The following is a 22,175-nucleotide window of genomic DNA, read 5'->3' on the forward strand; positions in this document are numbered from 1 at the left end:
TAGCATTTAAAGGGTAACTAAACTTTTCTATTTATTTTTTATTTAATTACTTTCTGGTCAATGCAAAGTTATTAATTTTTGAAATATGCACTACTTCATTAACCTATCATGCTTACTCCTCTTCCAAGCACTTTGCTGAAATGCTGCTTGAATCCCCTGTTTATGCTCCTTTAAAAGCTGCTTTGAACTGCTTCTCAGCAAGAGCCCTACGCTATAATCCACAAAATATAATGAAATATAGGACACAAATTCATAATTTTGCAATGCTTGGAGATTAAATGGTTAAGTGAATATTCTTTCCTATTGAGAACTACCATTAGAACCTTTTTACACTCCCACACCAAGTCTCCTTTTTTTGCCTTAAAAACATTCATTTTCTAATTCTAAACTGGTGCAAGTTTTGTTGCATGTTATTTTTGCTCAAACATGAGGGTGGGAAAGTGGGCGGAGTTTGATATGCAAATAGTTCGGAGCCACATTTATGTATTAAAAAGTCACAATTCTCAATTCACTAGGAGAGCGGCATAAAAAGAAGGAAAACGGCTCTAGACAGAAGTGTTGTATATCTAAACATGTACCAAATGTATCGAAGATGGTGAAACACTCTGATAAATTTGTCGTCAATAAAGCCAATGCAGCCACGAGCAAAACGGAATTACAGGGGTAGAGACACTGATTCCAGTGAAGTATCACTTTCTGCGCAGCTTACTGTGTAATTTAGGGATAAAGTTCCTGCTAATTCCATCAATATATCACTTACTTTACTGGTTGCTGAAGTTTTCATAAAATCACTTTTTTCTCTGCTGCAGATCTACTAATTCTCTGAATTCCGAGCACCATATAAGCCTACTCACACCACTGAATGGCAGTTTTCTATTTGCACTGTGCATAGGCAGAAAGTTGACATTCAGTGGAGGGGCGGGTTCATGAATATGGAAAACTACCTGGTAGCAGGTTTACTACTCATCTAGTTATAATCTCCTGCTAATAAAACAGTGTTTTTATCATAACTACAGCAAGTAGAACAATAAGTGACTCATCGTGGAATCAGGGTCTCGGTCTCTATATTATGCTGCTCTGAGATTAGGTGGCAAATTCCCTTTAAAGTTAAATCTTCCCTTCAATATTGAGGAGCCAAGGTAAATATTTCCCAGGCAAACTAATAGACCTTGCGGATACCAAGGACCTCCTGTCACAAGGCATTGAGAGCAGGCAACTGGCATACACAGTAGGGATTAAATCCCACCAAGGACAACATCTGCAAGGCATTTGTATGTTCTCCCTGTGTTTGCGGGGGTTTCCTCCTGTCATTCCGGGTATCTTCCACACCCCAAAGACATACTGATAAGGAATTTATTTTGTGAGCCCCAATGGGTACAAAGCACTGTGGAATATGATGGAATATATGCTATATAAGGGGTGGGGCAGGTGACTGTATTATTGGCGGCAGAGCATCGGATCGCACTCAGATCGATATTGGGCTGTGGGACGGTGCACATGACCAATTTTTTTCCTTTGACAGGGTCTGTACAAAGAAAATATCACAGCATGCCCAAGTTTGATCCAACATTTGGACCTCAGTCGGCCATGCAAGTCAATGAGTTCATGAAAATCCATTGGACTGCACTCGGATGCCATCTGAGTGCAGTCCGATTTCCACTTCCTGACACAATGGAGACTTTTTTTTCTCTAACTTCTCCTCATCTGAGCGTATCGGATCGCGCTATGATCACACTCTGATCAGAGTGTTATTTGCATAATTTCTCCAATCTTCTCAGATGACAAAAATACTCTCGTCTGCACCTCGCCTAAGTGATTAGAATGAAAATAATGGATCTGGTTAAAAGACATGGATAGATTTTTAGTAAGCATAATTATTAATCATGGTTTCTAATTAGCAGAGAGGCTGTTAATAAGAATACTGATCTTTATAGAGCGCCAGCACTTTGCATGTCATATCTATAGGTGGTACTCACAGCCTGGCGATGCAGGGCACCACATTGTACGATGATGAGTTCATATTCAGGAAGAAGGGGAGGTTCTCTAAGTTTTGCAGATACTCATGATACAAGGAGGAGAAACATTCATTGACTTCACAGCTCAGACAGGATCCCAGTCACCTACCACCATGCTGCAGCTGCGCGGAAGTGGTGAGTAGCCGGCCCATGGGGGCGACAATGCGGCGCCACAGGCTGCAGGCAGTGATTTACAGAATGGCAGCACTGACGATAATGCAGGATTAGAGGATGCCCAGATATCTCACTTGTGTTTGGTATTTTCATGTCACAATTTGCTATATTTTCTTTGTCTTTTGTAACATCAACATTATGTCCATGTAAAATAATGTTATATCCCTGCTGAATGTGCCCAATAATTAGTTTGGGTCCACCGTAACATAATGGGGGGGGGTCATATAAGAATTCACAGATACGCGATTTAGAAATGTTAAACCATAATATTTGGGGGGTCGAAAGATGGGGTCGCCATGAATGAATTATCTTGGGTGGGGGTTCAGGTCAGTTAATTAATATTGGAGCCTTTCATTTAAGACAATGACCCATGTGCCGGTAAATTAGATACGAGTGTTATACACAGCCCATGGCATCTGCCATATAGAAACCTTGGGTATGATCGCGCTTCCCTTCTAACTGGACAAGTGACTAGATCTTTGAGCTCTATGTTAAAAAATAGCAATGAAGAGACGGATAGGGGAGCGCTTGTATCGGATCTCACCAATGGCTCATACAGCACTACCTTAAAATGCCACTGTCACTCATGTATCTACTTTTCAATATTTTTTCTTTATGTAATAAGTTTTCTGCCTCACTACCTCACGCCACATCCATTGTGTGCAACTTGACACCAAATTTTGCAGTACAAACTGTATTCATTAATTAATAGGTTTCTTATACCTGGTGAAACTGGTATACTTACTATGAAATTCCATTTAGGAATAACCTGAATATTAAGATCACAGCTAGAGTTCGACTCCTAATATGCTCATATTAATAGCAGGCAGGAAAACTTTCAAAATGATGTATACATCTGTTCTTACCTTGATTTTCACAGTAGGTATACTCGTATCATCAGGATTAGATTTAATAATGTATGCAATTAAGAGTGTGAAAAGCTGGTGACACATTCCCCTTTGACCATCTGATATATATATATATATATATATATCCGGGCAGACAGCTATCTCATGTGGTGCTATTACATAATATTATGGTGCCATTAATTAAATTTCATACAGCTCAGTGGTGCTGTCAAAGAGGCCCATTATTGGGGAACAGTCCTTCATATATTTGGTAATGCCTGACTATCAGGCCAGCGATAATTTTTAAGACAGCTTCTAAATCATCATTATGGCAGCATACATTGCCCCATGTATACAGATCATGTGCTGCTAATAACATGATACTGTATGAGCACAGAACAATTGTTTTTAACTATCATTATGTGCGCATTGAATTGGGATTGCTGTAAACAGACCATGAAAGGGTTATTCTCATCTCCAAGACCCTATCCCAATATATAGTAGGTGTAAAATTAATAATATTAGCAAATACTTCCAATTAGAAATGTAGTATAGTTCTTCTGATTCTCTATGTTGCTTACCTCATGTGCAGGGCATTGCAGTAGCTTAGGTATCCATGGTTACAACCATTCAAATAGTGACAGTTAGTTGTTAGTGGTTGTAACCATGGATATCTAAGCTACTACAATGCCCTGCACATGGGGTAAGCGACATAGGTAATCAGAAAAACTATACTATATTTCTAATTGCCAATTTGCAATGTAGCATGTATTGCCACTAAATGTCAATGCATGGATAGCCTTGACAATACCAAAAATGGCTGTCAAAGCTTCCCAAATATTTTTTTTCCACAAACATATAATTAAAAAAACACAGATAATTTCTTTTTTTACTTGTCTCGCAAATATATTATTACAAAATATAACAAATGCTTTACAATAGCCAAAAAGGGATTTTTTTTAGAGTTCTTGTGAAATGAGTTGAAACGAAACTCTCGTTGTGTTAGTCGTAAACTCCAGCCTGAGGTAAATGGAAAAAGTGACTTTGAAAAATGAAAGTGAGAAAGTTGGTTTATGGTCAGATGTTTTTAATGTGTCTCGGTAAGCATCATCACCACTGAATCCCCAGTTCTCCGTCTTAGAGCACATGAGAAGAATGAGTCAACGTTCTTCTTACCTTCTTCGCTGATAATTATATAGAGGATTGTGGTACTTGCAGTGTCACGTCAAAGTGACAGTGGTATATATTGTGGTCATTATGTGACTGGTATGGTTTTCAAGATTGTTGACTATCCCTTTAATATTTCTGACTTTTAAGGAAGGGCGCTCTATCACCCTTCAGGAGAAACGCACACTCAGTGCAAAAGCTGCGCAGAGCATCACATTAATATAATTTCACCAAATCTCATCTCCATGTTCTTTACTCTCTAGCTCGCTATTTTCTGCTGCAGATTTCAATGTAGAAGGATGAAATCTGCAGAAAATTCTGAAGTTTTACATAACTGTTACTGACTCCTTGTATCTCCGCATTAATCCAGTGCTGCTGCCTCCATAGCAGTGATCGTGTGCTGGACATCACTCACTGCAGCCAATCACTGCCCTCAGTAGCTACGTGCAGTACATCCAGTAAATGGCTGTCGCAGTCACATGGATGATGTCTGGCACGTGAGTAGCCACACTGGAGGGGGTTAAAATGAGTAAGTAATGGCTATTTCTTTGTTTTACTGCAGCTGGTTGTCTTACAGCCAGACACAAGAAAGTCAAGAGCTGGAAGAGGGGGACATGGCTGATCTCACTAGACACAACAAGATTTCTAAAACATGAGTTAAACTAGGAAAAGAATAAAGGAAGAATTGAGTGGATAGTTTTTAATATTTTGGCACATTTTCTGTGTTTAGTGTTTCTTTAGGTGATAAAATTCTGGATCCCTGCGTATACAGAGTTTTTCACGCTGCTTGACATGTCTGACCACTTTAGCCAATCACTGAGCGCAGCGGTCTCGTACTGCTTATCTATGGATAACTGATAACCTCAGTGCTTGGTTCCAGCAGGGGGTAGCGTAAGCTGCAAATTTATCAAATATTCTGCAACAAATAATGGTAACGCAAACACAAACAATACTGACTTTAAAAAATTACTCTCTTAAAGAATTACCCTTTGGTTACAGGTGAACTTTAAAAGGTAAAAAAAGAGTGAAGGCAACTCATTGAGTTGTCCAGTTCTGTCACAGTAAGGTCACGTTCACACATTCAGTTTTTGGTCAGAATTTTACCTCAGTATTGAGGTCAGTATTTTACCTCAGCATTTGTAAGCCAAAACCAGGAGTGGGTGATAAATGCAGAAATAGTGACTTTTTTTATTATACTTTTCCTCTGATTGTTCCTCACCTGGTCTTGGCTTACAAATACTGAGGTAAAATGCTGACCAAATTCTGAATGTGTGAACGTGGCCTTAGAAGTGATGTTTATTTTCTTCTAGCAAGTAGTGATGAGCGAGTATACTCGTTGCTCGGGTTTTCCTGCGCACGCTCAGGTGATCTCCGAGTATTTGTTAGTGCTCGGAGATTTCGTTTTCTTTGCCTCAGCTGCATGATTTACGGCTGCTAGACAGCTTGATTACATGTGGGAATTCCCTAACAAACAGGCAACCCCCACATGTACTCAGCCTGTCTAGCAGCCGTAAATCATGCAGCTGCGGTGACGAAAGCTAAATCTCCGAGCACTAAAAAATACTTGGAGACCACCCGAGCAATGAGTATACTCCCTCATCACTACTAGCAAGCCTAGATTATAATAAGTAAGGTAGAGATATACCTGTGTGTAAAATTAATGGCAGAGTCGGATCCACCAGACAGAAAGCAGTAGCATCCACCTTACCCCACTAACTGTAAAGGAATTCTATCATGGCGTCCGGCATATTACTGAACAAAATAGCATGACATTCAGCTCATGTGACAGATGTGAACAGAGGCTTAGGTTGCATTTATTGGGCTGTCACCCAGAAACTCCATCTACGAGGGGCGTTCAGTAAAGATTTCCCCTAACCCTCTTCCTGTGGACTGAGAGCAATAAAACTTTTCACAGTTATTAGTCCTTCTCTACATAGGAGCCACCTAGGGACACACACTTCTCCCATCTTTTTAAGCAACTGTAAACACTTCGCTTGTAGACATCTACAGGTTGCTCCAAAAGCCACGTTGTGACTTCGGAAATCACAGTCTCATCATCTGGAAAATGCTTACCCTTCAAAAATAACTTCATGGTTGGAAAAAGATGGAAGTCCGATGGTGCGAGTTCGGGTGAATTAAGGGGATGCGGTAGAATTTCAAAGCCACAGGGGCATGCTTCCATTTGGGAAACATGTGAGTTGTGAACTGGTGCACTGTCTTGCAGAAGGTGGACACCTTTGGTGAGCATGCCACGTCTCTTGGTTTTGATGTCCTCCTGCAATTTCCACACCAGTGAAGTGTAGTATGCCCCAGTGATCATGGTACCCTTTGGTAGGAAATCCATCAATATTACTTCGTGATGGTCCCAAAATACTGTGAGCATGACCTTGCCTGCTGAGGGTTGGGCACGTGCCTTCTTTGGAGGCAGTGAGTCATGATGTTTCCATTGCATCGACTGGACTTTAGTCTCAGGATCATAGTGATGGACCCAGCTTTCATCCTGTGTGATCAGTCTGTTGAAAAAGTCCTCCTGGTTTCCATGGCGCATCGACAATAGAGCCTGAGAGCATTCGACTCGTTCCTGCTTCAGGAAATGCGTGAGCAGCCGGGGAACCCAGAGAGCAAATACCTTATGCATGTGAAGATGGTCTTGGATGACTTTTTCCATAGACCTTACACTAATCTTGACATTTTGGGCTAGGTGGCAAATGGTTAGGCGGCGATTTTCCAAAATGGCGACCTCCAGTTGCTTGATGGTGTGTTCATCAATAGCAGCGTGGAGCCGCCATGGAATTGGAGCTGTTTGCACCGAAGTCCGACCACATTTGAATTGACGATGCCAGTTCTTGACTACATCATATGATGAGGAATCATCACCATAAACCTCTTTCATCTCTTCGAACGTCTCCTTTGGTGAGCGACCTTTCAAGTAAAGGAACTTGATGACTTCTCTGAATCCACTGGGTTCATTATCAAACCTCACACCACTTCAACACCTGTAAATAATCGGTTGTGACCCAGATTTCCCACACATCAGATATAACTAAGGATGATAATCAGGCATTTTAACAATTTGCCAGATAAAGATGACTGATGGAACCGAGCTGTACCAGACATAGATGTGATCAGTGCATTGTGGGTTTATTGACTGCGACGTATACCTAGCCTTATTTTATCCACATTTTACATCAGCATTGTGGTATACAGAAACTATTCACATCAATGTTCTAATCTGGTGGTAACACAACTGTTAACGCTCTTCACTTTATGATCTGGTGAAGCTCGATGTTGCTTAGTCTTTTGCTGGGAAGCAACTTGCTGCTGCAGAAACCATCCAGTCGCTCCTCTGTTTGCGGAGAACATGCAGAGTTTATCCCCGAACCTGGACAGAACATTCATAATAGAACTAAGGGTTAAAATGGTATTCCGGGTCTGTAAAATGATATTAAATATATTAAACATGCTAAAACTATAAATACTAAACATACATGTAAGTTTCTTTTCGAGATTTCCCACACTCTCATTTGCTGACATTGCTCTGAGATCTGTAGTAAAGGGTCAAGCAACCCTGGGGAGAAAGGAAAGAGGCAACTTTAGCCGGTGGCCATTCTCCGTACTGGTCCTATGACAGCTAGCGGAACTGATAAAATTAATAGATTGTCACTGTCCCTAAAGGTACCGTTACACTAGACGATATCGCTAGCGATCCGTGACGTTGCAGCGTCCTCGCTAGCGATATCGTCCAGTGTGACAGGCAGCAGCGATCAGGCCCCTGCTGTGATGTCGCTGGTCGGGGAAGAAAGTCCAGAACTTTGTTTCGTCGCTGGATCTCCCGCTGACATCGCTGAATCGGCGTGTGTGACGCCGATTCAGCGATGTCTTCGCTGGTAACCAGGGTAAACATCGGGTTACTAAGCGCAGGGCCACGCTTAGTAACCTGATGTTTACCCTGGTTACCATCGTTAAAGTAAAAAAAACAACCACTACATACTTACCTACCGCTGTCTGTCCTCGGCGCTCTGCTTCTCTGCTCTGGCTGTGAGCACAGCGGCCGGAAAGCAGAGCGGTGACGTCACCGCTCTGCTTTCCGGCTGACCGGCGCTCACAGCCACAGCAGAGAAGCACAGCGCCGGAGGACAGACAGCGGTAGGTAAGTATGTAGTGGTTGTTTTTTTTACTTTAACGATGGTAACCAGGGTAAACATCGGGTTACTAAGCGCGGCCCTGCGCTTAGTTACCCGATGTTTACCCTGGTTACCGGCATCGTTGGTCGCTGGAGAGCTGTCTGTGTGACAGCTCTCCAGCAACCAAACAGCGACGCTGCAGCGATCCGGATCATTGTCGGTATCACTGCAGCGTCGCTTAGTGTGACGGTACCTTTAAAAAGTAACCATTGTTGTAATTTTTATCTCATAAAGCAATACTATGCATGGAAATAAGAAACTTTCTAATATGTTATCAAAGAAATCCGCTTCTTTCTCTAACAGGACTGATCTTACGCTCTAAATTCAGGGCTAAAGTCTGTATAATCTGTATTCAGTGAAGACAGATTTATCCATTACCGAGATAGGACAGTTGGTGCTTTTAAATTTCTATGCAGGAGGGAGGAGCTCGAGGCCGACACAGACATTCTGCTGCTGCTTCCATAGAACTTCATGAGCACCAACTCCTATCTCAGTAATGGAAAAATCTGTCCTCACTGAAGACACATTTTACCTGTGAATTGAGAATTTTGACAATGAACAATCCAGGAGGGAAGAGAAGCTGGTTTCTCTAAGAAGATATATCACAAAATGTCTCATTTTCATGTGTACTAAAATAAAATGACGGTTACAATTTAACATTTTACTCAGGCACAGGGTCATCTATATGGCAGGCTATGCCCGGTAGTGCTGCCGAGTGACATTTATTGATCCCTTAGCACTCTGACTATTTTCACTGTAACTTACAAGAATCCCCATGAGCTGTCTGGTTTAGCACACATGATATGAATGCACTAACTTACAAAAACAAGCTTTGCCGATCAGAAATGACTGTACTGATGACGACGCTGACAAGCAAGTCTACATGACTTGACGAGACCCTACAAGCAGCATGCTACTGTATATGTGTTATCCAGAACTAATATATGCTAAGCAATGCAGAAGTATCAACCAATATACTTTGCCACCCTATAAAAGGCACATGGATGCTTAAATGATGGTATCACATGCTTATTATACCTTTATAATATGGCCAGCACAAGGCTATGCAAACCTTAGCACAGAATTGTTCTTTTTTTCCTATGTGCAAAGTTGAGTAACTTTCTAATTACTTATCAATCAAGCTAAAGAAGATGGTGTTAGACGGGAAAACATCCTGAGAAGGCAGTGGCTTGTTAACGGGAATCTGTCACCAGTAATTATCCCATTTAAAAGCAGCATAATTTAGCGGCAGAGACCCTGATTCCAGCAAATTGGGCTGCTTACTGTCATTTTGTTAACATCTGTTTTCTCTGCTGCAGATCTAGCAGTTCTCTAAATGCTGAACCCTCTATAACCTCACCCACACCACTGATTGGCAGATTTCTACCTATTTACAGTGTACACAGAAAGCTGCGAATTAGAATCGGGGGCAGGGTTAGGCTACTTTCACACTAGCGTTTTTTGCAATACGTTTGCAATGCGTCGTTTATGGGAAAAAAACGCATCCTGCAAAGTTGTTTGCAGGATGCGTTTTTGCCCCATAGATTAACATTAGCGACGCATTGCGACGCATTGACACACGTTGCAACCGTCGTGCGACGGTTGCGCCGTGTTGTGGCGGACCGCCGGGAGCAAAAAAACGTTACATGTAACGTTTTTTGCTGCCGACGGACCGCTTTTTCCGACTGCGCATGCACGGCCGGAACTCCGCCCCCACCTCCCCGCACCTTACAATGGGGCAGCGGATGCACCGGAGAAATGCATCCGCTGCCTCCGTTGTGCCTCCGTTTCACTGCTAGCGTCGGAACCTCGGCCCGACGCACTGCGACGGGCCGAGTCCGACGCTAGTGGGAAAGTAGCCTAACACAGATCACATGAATATGGAGGATTACCCAGCAGCATGTTTGCTAGTCCTCTAGTGATAATCTCCTCCTGATAAAATATAGATTTTATAAAAACTACACTAAGCAGCCCTGTAAGTGTCACCTCACTGGAATCAGGGTCTCTGCCTCTACTATATGCTATTCTCATATTAGACGGCAAAAACCTGGTGGTAGATTCCCTTTAAGCGCTGTGTCAGGACCAGAGCACTTCATACCTCATTTGGATATAAATGAATAGGCAAAGTTACTTGGTAAAGCAGAAACAAGCAGAAGATATAATGATATTAATGGATTTATATGTCAAAGACCTGCATGGTCATATATGTAGTTTGGGGGTAGATCTTACTGACAGATTCCCTTTAAATATGATTTACCACTGTGGTGCTGCTTATTGCCTTTAAGTCCATTATCTATCTAGAGTGATTTTCCAAAACTGGTACAAATTTGTGCCCCCAAGACCATTTTTTACTGTATTAATCTGGCCATATCCATCGGGTGCTCGGCCAACCCATCCAAATAACATAAGGTCATAGCTACAAGAATGGGAAGGTTTTATAAAATATTTGTGTTCTCATTTTCAGAATTTCTACTCGTGGTTCTCGTCCTGGCCGTCCTGCAGGTAAGTGTACTGTAGACAAGTGATGGGAACCAGGTTATGTGTGACCGCAGTCTCTTGTATGGGGGCGCCTCACCACATTGATTAGTTGCTGTGGCACTGTCTTCACGAACCCCTCCTTACCGACAACTGCTCTTTTTACTTTCTACCTATTCCTTTTAACCACAGCTTCTTCTTAACGTTTTTTTTTCTTGATTTACTATCTTAGCTCCTTCTGTCAAAAGAGCTCAACATCAAAGGCAGAATCCAGAATAAAGCTTCACCCACACATTATCTCTATGAGTCTAGCAGTACCTGGGACTACGCCCATGAGATACATACCCTTCTAACCACACAGGGGCTATAGACTGCCGTGCCTAAAACGACCAGCATCTTCTGAACCACTGATACCCCTCACTCTAATCTAAGTCATCAACTCCACTGAGAAATTCTTCGAAAGACAAGTCAGAAATTTGCTCGATTTTGCTAATATTTTTATCATCTGTGACAAAAAGCCCCCAAAAGTGACCAGATTTCCTTCCGTCCTCACCCAACTCCATGCACTGATGACCTGTACCATTGTTCATCCCGATTCTGTTGTTTCATAGCTACAATGTCATAACTACAGTGTAGACTGACACACAGAACAGTGGGCGCGTTCACAACAATGCAGACTTGTATTCTTCTCAAGTTGAAGGCCTCGTAGACGTTATAAAGGGTAACTTATCCTCAAGTTCAAGTGGAAAGAAACTTTTCCTTAAAGAGTTTCTCTAACACTTAAAAAGAGCCTGAGAAATGGTATTAACCTGCAGATATGGGGTTAGTCTGCAAGTTATTAGCATTGTGATCCTGCCCGTAGCCTGCTGCCTGGAAGAAATTGACTTTATTCCCCCCGCCAGCATTCCGGTTTCAGTCATAGGGGCGGTGTCGGCACGGCTTTCAGTCACTGCTCAGTATGTATAGAGTGGCGGCTGTAACCACGCCCCTGGCACTGACTGACAGCCGGCATTGACTGGTATCCGGCCCTGTGAAAATTTTTTTTCTAAAAGTTCAAATCACTCCTTTTCCTCCACCCGTAAAAAATAAGGAATAAAAAAACATATAATTGGTATCTATCGCTGAGTTCGCAAAAGTTCAGTCTATCAAAATATAAAATAGATTAATCCAATCGGTAAACAGCGTAGTGATAAAAAAAATCAAAACGCCAGAATTGCATTTTTTGGCAGCTGCAACAACAGAAAAAAATGTAATAACAAAACATTGTATATATCAAAAAATGATATTAATAAAAACATTGACTCTGGATGTAAAAAAGAAGCCCTCACATGGCTAAATATCCCAAAAATTAAAATGTTATGGGTCTCGGAAAGAGGCCACCACGGGCATTGCTGTCTCACCAGGAATAATAGGGGTAGGGAGTTCTCTGTGCTAGGATGTGTGACAGTCCTGTGATCTCAGCAGTCTTGTGATCTTATGTAATCCACAATACCACGGTAGACAATAATTACACTGTCAAAATGTTGAAATTTATTGTTCTGCTTTAAAATGAAAGAAAGTATTAAAAATAAAAAAAATTCCTAACCGCCGTGCAAACCACTAAGAACACGGGGACTGTTCATTGACTGTGTACCAGGTCATTAACACTTGTCCTTCTGGGCCATTTTTCCCATAACTTACTCCCCTTCATACGAGGGCGTGTTTTTGCAGAACAGTGCTTTGTTTTTCCCATATGCTGAGGCCCATAACTCACGATAATTGATATGATATTTTAAAATAATAATACAAAAGAGCCATCAGCATGTCACATTCTAATATCGAATTAAAGAGGACGTGTCACTTGCCATAAATCCATTTTTTTTTTAACCTGGTGTAAATGCTGCTGTTCTCCTAAATCCGGTGTGGTTTTTCTTTTGTCCCTGCTCCTCTTCGCTCCTGAGATACGGTCCCTCTTCCCTGTATATAAATCAAGTCTTTCTTGGTCCTCATATCTTCTCTGTGGGTGTCTCATTGAGGACCACTCCCATTTGGCTGACAAGACTAGATTTATCCACAGGCAAAAGGGGTCCATATCTCAGGAACAGAGAGGTGCAGGAACCAAAGACAAAAAATGCCAAATTCAGGAGAACAGCGGCATTTACCCCAGGTAGAAAAAATACATATTTATGGAAAGTGATAGATCCTCTTTAAATAATACATTTGTAATATATTTCAGCTAATCACGCCTATGTACAATATTACTTATTAATGTTACAGGTACACTCAACCAAAGCAGACCTTGAGTCCAATAACTCTGCAAACAGCAGCATCAGCCCCTTCACTCCTGTGAGTATGGACTAACTTTGTACTGAGCTTGGGTCGGGCTTCAGTTCATACACAGCAGCCAATCTGATTAATCTGAGATGCAGTATAAAGCCTGAGGAGGTGGATTTTACAATTACTTATACAGTCATATCAGGCATACTCACCTTACAGTACCCCTGTGGGGTTAAACCAGACTGCTGCAAACTGTGATTGGCTGCAGCAGTCAGGTGACTACAAGAATGCATTATTAAAGGGGTTGTCCGGTCCAAATCGATTAGTCTTCAGTCACTCTGTGTGACTGCAAACTTATGAATCCTCCCAGCACACTCACATACTCCGGTTTCTGACCCGTGACCGAAAGGTATGTATGAGTTATATATACTCCCTGCCAGGGCCTGTCTAGTGGACATGGCCTCGCGCTATACATTTGTATAAAGAGAGGCCACGGCCTGTCTAGTAACAATGCTGTCCATTGGGCAGGCTGACTACAGGGCACAGCCTCGCTCCATACAAATGTATGGAAGCGAGGCCGCGTCCACTCTCCGGGATTATGTATAACTCATACATTCCCTCCTCCGTTCCCCAGAAACTGGCGAATCCCTACAGCGCACAGTGCTTATTGGGTGGATTGATCAGTTTGCAGCAGGGATGGACTGGAAGTGAAATTCAGCTCTGGTATTTGAAAGCAGGTAGGCCCATGTTGTTCCTCCCCCTGATGCTCCGTCTCAACTGCATCTTGATGAAGCTGATACTGTTAACAGCAGAGCAGAAAATGCTACCACAACTGGACCAGCCCATCTGGCAATTGCCAGAATTGCCAGATGGCCAGTCTGGCCTTGGTCTGCAGCCACACTGAGTGACTGTAGACTTATTGATTTGGACCAGAAAACCCCTTTAAAGAAACATCCAATTACGCACTCTTCCAGTCTCTTGACCACTGCAGCCATTGAACAGAGCAGACATCCTCCAGATTGGTCTGCCCTAGATCTACCATTGACAGGTTAGTGGGCCTCCATTTATTGTTTGAAAGCCATCCATATCTTAAAATGAAAATATTTCACTGAATTGATGTCAGAGCAGTGCCAGATAAAAGTTGGTGGAGGCCCTTGGCAATTGTCCCTTTATAATCCTCCCCTCTTTTAGACTGCCAATCTTGCACAATGTTAGCACCTAGACGAGATGCATCAGGTAATTTTGCAACTTGAATTGTGAATCTGTGGCTTCCTGTCCTTTCACTCCAGGTGAGGCAGGATGTGGCTTAGAGAAGCTCAGAGAATAAAAAATGTGCAAATGTTCACTAATGTGCTGCAGGTTATGACAGACACGCATGCAATCATGCGTGTCTCTCAGGAGATTGTCAAATTTACAGACTGCCATGGACAGATACCCGCAGCCCAGGCTGCAGATGCCATAAATATGGCTACTTCTTACCAAATACTCAAAACATACACAGAATTGGCTTAAGGAGGACCTGTCATTTACCATAAATACGTATTCTTCTGGCCAAATGTATGTGCCGCTGTCCTTCTGAATGTGGAGTTGTTTTTCTTTTGTTCCCCACCTTTCCTTCCCTCTATATATATTTAGTCTAATTTTCCAAATGAGTGTGGTCCTAAAAACTTCTTTATGGGGTTCATTTTTAGGACCATGCCCAGTTGACTAATATAGATTTAAATTAAAGGAAGAGTAAAAATTAAGCTACTGCTAATTTAAAGTGGTTTTCCCATGAACAAAAGTTCATTTTTATCAGTAGATATTTGAATAATAATAATTTCCACAATCGAATGTGTTTGAATAAAATGTTCCTGTGCTGAGATAATCTTATAAATGTGCCCCTGCTGTGTACTGTGTAATGGCCGTGTCTGACCGTACAGGAATATGGTCTGATCATATCACATCTCCTGGGCAGAGGAGGGGGATTACACAGACATTACAGAATGGGATTACAAATGATTCTTTCTTTAAAGTAAAACATTGTTTAAAATTAGGCAGGGAAATGTTTTTCCTCACAGAAAAAATCAACTTCGATCCCATGCTGTACTATCTGTATATTATTTTTCTTCCCCCCTTCACAGGAGCTGTGGTATGATCGGTCCATGTTCCTGTACAGTCAGACACGGCCATTACACAGTACACAGCGGGGGCTCATTTATAAGATTATCTCAGCACAGGGACATCTAATTGTGGAAATTGTTGTTCCAAAATCTATTGATTAAAATTAACTTTTATTCATGGGAAAACGCCTTTAAGGGAATGTTGCCCTGTGAACCAGTCCGAACCTGTATGCAGCTGTTTTGGGGCCCATAGCATTTAAAATAACATCTAACATTTCTAATTTCTCAGGTTAGTGATGGGATTGGAAATTCCACCGACATGACCACTGAAGACGACTATTTGACACTGATTATGGATGATTATCAAGAGCAATGTAAAAAGGGTGACGTTCGAGACTTCAGTTCCATCTTCCTGCCGTTAATGTACTTCATTATCTGCATTGTCGGATTATCTGGAAATGGCATGGTCCTACTAAGATACTTGTACTTCAAGAGACTCAAAACAGGCACAGACTATTACATGCTGAACTTGGCAATTGCAGATATTGTTTTCCTCTTCACCCTTCCTTTCTGGGCAGTGAGCATTAGTTATCGTTGGGTTTTTGGTATGGAGATGTGTAAAGTCATCTACTCTCTGTACAAAATGAGCTTTATCAGTGGGATGTTTCTACTCTTGAGTGTAAGTATTGAAAGATACTTCGCAATAGTCCAAGCACCTTCTGCTCATCGTCACAGATCCAAGACGGTACTCATTAGCAAGCTCTCCAGTGTTTGCATCTGGGTCCTGGCCTTCACATTATCCATACCTGAGATGATCAACAGTGGTGTCACGATCATGTATGGGAAGGAAACTTGTACCATATTACCAACAGATTTCAAGAGTTTCAATGCAATGCTGACGATCATCCAGATGGTCTTGGGATTTCTTCTACCCTTTCTCATCATGTCCTTTTGCTATAGTATGATTATAAGAACACTGCTACGAGCACGTAATTTTGAGAAGTACAAAGCTATCAAGGTCATTATTGCCATCGTCATTGCATTTGTGGTCTTCCAGTTGCCATACAATAGTGTCTTGTTGGTGAAGAACTTTTACAACAGCAGCGATTGCACCGTGAGCAAAAAATTGGACATAGCTGATGATATAACCTATAGCCTGGCATGCTTGCGTTGTTGCCTTAACCCTTTTCTATATGCTATAATTGGAATTAAGTTCAGGAATGACATGTGTAAATTCTTCAAAGATTTGGGCTGCCTAAGTCAAGAGAAGTTCTCCAAATGGTCTACAAGCAAACCTAGCAAGAGAAGCTCTTTTGCAATGGAGACAGAGACAACCACCACCTATTCTCCTTGATATTCCTATTTCCTTTAAATATATATATATACATTGATAATTCTTTGGGACAACCACTTAAGAGTAAACCCCAAAAAATGGACTTCAAGAGGGATGGCTCTCTCAAGGAAGAGTACTACTATACGTAATGAACTGAAGTCTCAAGTCTGTCTCAGAAAAATGAAGCCTAGGTTGTAGGCAGTAATCTTCAAACAGGTGGTCTTCGGAGAGGTTTCGTTAGATGGTTTTCAAAAATGGAAAAGAATATACACGAATACAACCATATATGTATTTTATTTCCACGAATTTTGCTCTTCAAACTGACATTAACATTTTTTTTTACTTTTTCATCAGAAAAATGAATCATCGCCATAAAACTCAGAAATAGAACAGTTGACATTTGTCATATTTTATCTCATTGGTGCCTGAATGACTGGTTGTAACTCAACAAAAAACTGTTTATCAAAAGATAAATTTCCCGGTAACCTCCAATATTGTCTTGATATTACTCAGTTCTGACTAAAGAGACACATCTGTAGGAGGCCCTGCCAGAATAGTAAAGATTGTTATAAATCTTCATCTGGAATTAAGTCAGACACACACAATAATTTTGTCTGAATCAGTAGTCCCCATTCAGAACTTTCCCAAAAATGTCATCTTTTAGATTGTTATAAATCTTCATCTAGAATTAAGTCAGACACACTTAATAATTTTGTCTGATAATCACTAGTCCCCATCCAGAACTTTCCCCAAAATGTCATTTTTTGCCAAGTGTCATCGTCTGTGTATGTCCAGGTTGAAAGACTGTAATGGCCAATATGGACTTAAATGTGTATGATTGCCTTGGTGTAGTGATTGTTCGTTAGTGCTTGGTTTAATCTACTATCTAATGTGTATGGCCCCCGTTAGGGCTCTTTCAGACATCAGTTTTTCTCGAATGATTGCTAGCCATATTTTTCACGAATTGCACTCGTACCTACGATAGTCTGTGGGGCTGTTCACATGTCCAAGTGTCAGTTCAAACTCCCCAAGGCAAGTCTATGAGTCTGAAAAAAAATCGAACAGTACTCAGATGCCATCCTTGTGCTGTCCATTTTTCAAGGACTGTTTGAGAAGTTTGAGAAACCTCCATTAGTTATTTATTTCATATGGAAAAACTGATGAAACTCTAATGGTAAAAATTGACATTGACCAAACTCTGATGAACACTCAAAAGATATTTGGTGAAACTCAAACCATTTTTAATGCAATGTGGGAACATACCTAAAAGATTTGTTGACCACTCTTAAGGCCCCATACACGTTACATAAAAGTCGGTCGAATCTGACAATTTCGGCTGGATCAGTGGACCATCTAATATATATGGGGGCCTGCCTGTCCACTGACAAATTATCCTGAGGACATAAGGTTCGGGCAGCTGGCATTCAACTGTCTGATCTTTCTTTTGGAAGAGGAGATAATTAGTGATGAGAGAGTGTGCTCGTTACTCAAGTTTTCCGAGCATGTTCTGGTGTTCTCCAAGTATCATGGGCGTGCTCGTAGATCATGTTTGAGTCGCCTCAGCTGCATGATTTGCGGCTGTTAGACAACCTGAATACATGCAGGGATTACCTGTTAGGGAATCCCCACATGTGTTCAGGTTGTCTAACAGCCGCAAATCATGCAGCTGCGGCGACTCAAACATAATCTACGAGCACGCCCAAGATACTCGGAGAACACCCAAGCTTGCTTGGAAAACCCGCTCATCACTAGAGATAATGCCTCTGTCAGATGATTCTGGCAGCGTCTCTCTCATCTAGAACACAGGAACGCTCAACCAAGCCTCTTTGTAGTCAGGAAAGATAGCTGTCAGGCAAATGATCATTCAGCCAGGCGCTATCTAATGTGTATGAGTGCTTTACACATGGAAAAAGAAAGGCAAACCAAAAAACTAGAGACAAATATTTATGTAGACAAAGAGAAAAAATGCGTCAGATTATGATAAATTATGGAGTTACATTTATTACCACTTCCCTATTGTATATACAGATCGGGACCTAGCTACTGTTCTATGCTCAGGGCGCCAATTGACCACTAGAAGTTGAGGACTGTAGGAATATGGTATCGCCAAGATCGTACTGGAAATTGCAATGTACTTGGTCACAGATTAAGGGCTCATTTACACGTCCTTGCAAATTGGCCCGAGACCGCAGTGCATGGACTGGCCACTGCTCTCCCAACCCAAGTGTGACAGCTTTATATATATCTATGAGGCTATGGCACGCGGGTTGGGAGAGCCACTGCCAGTCTGTGCATTGCGTATCGATTTGCATGGGCTTCTGCATGAACTCTAGGGGATGTAGCTTATGCAAGTACATCAAGGAGACAACAGCGGTTACATTGTTTTGCACTTAAACAATACTATACATCATTCATCGATTGTAGTCCTACCCATAGTATAGCTCATATAATGCGATGTCAGGTCCAGTATGTTTGATGCACAATAACAACACTGAAAAATGGCATTGGTGAACATATGAGGGATACACTAAACCCAGGAGATCCCCATATGTCAGACACATCAACCCCACCCACAACTCTGATTGGCTTCTTTCTGTATACACTGTACATAGGCAGAAAACTGCCAATCAGTGGAGGGGTTATACAGTTCTCATGAATATGAAGGACCACTTCGCAGCAGGTTTACCAGTCCTCTAGAGATAATCTTCTGCTGTTAAATTAAAATTGTGATTTTTATCAAACCTACAGCAAGCAGCTCAGTTAGTGACACATCTTTGAAATCAGGGTCTTTGCCCCTATCATGCTGCTCTTAGATTAGGTGGCAGAAACCTAGTGACAAATTCTCTTAACACCCTCATATGTCTATAAGGGTGAGGAGTTTAGGTCAATAGATCCATGGTTGTTTAATATGGATGAGTAAATCCAGCCTTAGACAATTTACAACATCGTAACAGTATCATGACAATATTCACAATGTGCTAACATAGAAGATATGTGAATTTCACACATAAGAGGGTGTCAGATACTTGCATATGCTGAATTTCTCTGCAGCTTTCATATATTGGGATATTTGTAAAATTGCCACATTGTTGCAATCCTGTTACAATCTGCAATGCTATTATTTAGCAGTAATAATATATATCCTTGTGCTTTGGTAAGAAATGCTTTAAGAATAAATGATGGATCACAATATATATGTTACGTAAGAGTCAAAGGTGCCGCCTGTAATATATGGTAACTTAGTGCTTGGTGCAGGTGACTGATTACATCGCATTCATCTTTTTAAATATACAGAATCCACCAAAATACAGTGACAAATTATAGGAAAGCTACAGAAACTAAACTGTATGACATGAGTTGTGCATACAGAGATCAGTATATAGCAGTCATATATGTGTATTGTAAATATGTGTTTTTGTATTTTGGAGGGGAATGAAGTTGTTGTAATAAATTGTATTTCCTTCAAATGGTATCAGTTATGTCCATTTTCTTTCTCTTTCTAGGTGTCACATAGGTCATAGATGATCTCTTTTTAATATATTGTACATGTGTTCTTAGTCCTGAGCCTCTTTGATCCATTATAATCCAGTGTATATATTATGTATAGTACAGTTAAATGAAAAAATTTGGGCACCCCTATTAATCTTAAGCTTAATGTTTTCTAAAAATAGTTTTTTTTGCAACAGCTATTCCAGTTTCATATATCTAATAACTGTTGGACACAGTAATGTTTCTGCCTTGAAATGAGGTTTATTGTACTAACAGAAAATGTGCAATCTGCATTCAAACAAAATTTGACAGGTGCATAAGTATGGGCACCTCACCAGAAAAGTGACATTAATATTTAGTAGATCCTCCTTTTGCAAAAATAACAGCCTCTAGTTGCTTCCTGTAGCTTTTAATGAGTTCCTGGATGAAGGTATTTTTGACCATTCCTCTTTACAAAACAATTCCAGTTCAGTAAAGTTTGATGGTCGCCGAGCATGGACAGCCCTCTTCAAATGATCCCACAAATGTTCAATGATATTCAGGTCTGGGGACTGGGATGGCCATTCCAGAACAGTGTAATTGTTCCTCTGCATGAATGTCTGAGTAGATTTGGAGCGGTGTTTTGGATCATTGTCTTGCTGAAAGATCTATCCCCTGCGTAACTTCAACTTTGTCACTGATTCATGAACATTATTGTCAAGAATCTGCTGATACTGAGAGGAATCCATGCGTACCTCAACTTTAACAAGATTCCCGGTGCCGGCATTGGCCACACAGCCCCAAAGCATGATGGAACCTCCACCAAATTTTACTGTGGGTAGCAAGTGTTTTTCTTGGAACGCTGTGTTTTTTGGCCGCCATGCATAACGCCTTTTTGTATGACCAAACAACTCAATCTTGGTTTCATCAGTCCACAGGACCTTCTTCCAAAAAGAAATTGGCTTCTCCAAATGTGCTTTTGCATACCTCAGCCGACTCTGGTTGTGGCGTGCTTGCAGAAACAACTTCTTTCGCATCACTCTCCCATACAGCTTCTCCTTGTGCAAAGTGCGCTGTATAGTTGACCGATGCACAGTGACACCATCTGCAGCAAGTTGATGCTGCAGCTCTCTGGAGGTGGTCTGAGGATTGTCCTTGACTGATCTCACCGTTCTTCTTCTCTGCCTTTCTGATGTTTTTCTTGACCTGCCACTTCTGGCCTTAACAAGAACTGTACCTGTGTTCTTCCATTTCCTTACTATGTTCCTCACAGTGGAAATTGACAGGTTAAATATCTGAGACAGCTTTTTGTATCCTTCCCCTGAACAACTATGTTGAATAATCTTTGTTTTCAGATCCTTAGACAGTTGTTTTGAGGAGCCCATGATGCCACTCTTCAGAGGAGATTCAAACAGGAGAACAACTTGCAAGTGGCCACTTTAAGTAGCTTTTCTCATGATTGCATACACCTGGCTATGAAGTTCAAAGCTCAATGAGGTTAGAAAATCAAAAAAAGTGCTTTAGTAAGTCAGTAAAAAGTAGGTAGGAGTATTTAAAACAAGAAAATGATAAGGGTGCCCATACTTATGCACCTGTCAAATTTTGTTTGAATACAGATTGCACATTTTCTGTTAGTACAATAAACCTCATTTCAAGGCAGAAACATTACTGTGTCCAACAGTTATTAGATATATGAAACTGAAATAGCTGATGCAAAAAAAAACAATTTTTAGAAAACATTAAGCTTAACCCCTTTCTGCCATCCGACGTACTATTCCGTCCATGTGGGGTGGGCCTTAATTCCCATGGATGGAATAGTACGTCCAGGGCGATCGGCCGCGCTCACGGGGGGAGCGCGGCCGATCGCGGCCGGGTGTCAGCTGCCTATTGCAGCTGACATCCGGCGCTATGTGCCAGGAGCGGTCACAGACCGCCCCCGGAACATTAACCCCGGCACACCGCGATCAAACATGATCGTGGTGTGCTGGCGGTATAGGGAAGCATCGCGCAGGGAGGGGGCTCCCTGCGGGCTTCTCTGAGACCCCCGCAGCAACGCGATGTGATCGCGTTGCTGGGAGGGTCTCCTTACCTCCCTCCCTGTAGCAGGCCCGGATCCAAGATGGCCGCGGCATCCGGGTCCTGCAGGGAGGGAG

General features: G+C 41.6%; 1 protein-coding gene and 1 long non-coding RNA gene across 2 annotated transcripts in view; one reads left to right on the forward strand and one right to left on the reverse strand.

The window, feature by feature from the left end:
* The first annotated feature begins 2,052 nt into the window (after nt 1-2,052).
* On the forward strand, nt 2,053-20,021 carry CCR7 (C-C motif chemokine receptor 7). The gene is made up of 4 exons (XM_069751599.1): nt 2,053-2,150; nt 10,853-10,890; nt 13,120-13,188; nt 15,511-20,021. The coding sequence occupies exons 1-4, from the start codon at nt 2,063-2,065 to the stop codon at nt 16,573-16,575; spliced, it is 1,260 nt and encodes a 419-aa protein (XP_069607700.1). The 5' UTR covers nt 2,053-2,062; the 3' UTR covers nt 16,576-20,021.
* The window catches only part of LOC138664687 (uncharacterized), a 95,569-nt gene continuing 80,622 nt past the window's right edge, over nt 7,229-22,175 (reverse strand). The window contains exons 2-3 of the long non-coding RNA XR_011318377.1: nt 7,693-7,772; nt 7,229-7,586 (exon numbers count right to left, since the gene is read on the reverse strand). This is a non-coding gene — a long non-coding RNA (uncharacterized lncRNA). The remainder of the gene's footprint in view (nt 7,587-7,692; nt 7,773-22,175) is intronic.

This window comes from Ranitomeya imitator, chromosome 2 (assembly GCF_032444005.1).
Source record: "Ranitomeya imitator isolate aRanImi1 chromosome 2, aRanImi1.pri, whole genome shotgun sequence".
NCBI classification, from domain to species: Eukaryota; Metazoa; Chordata; class Amphibia; order Anura; family Dendrobatidae; genus Ranitomeya; species Ranitomeya imitator.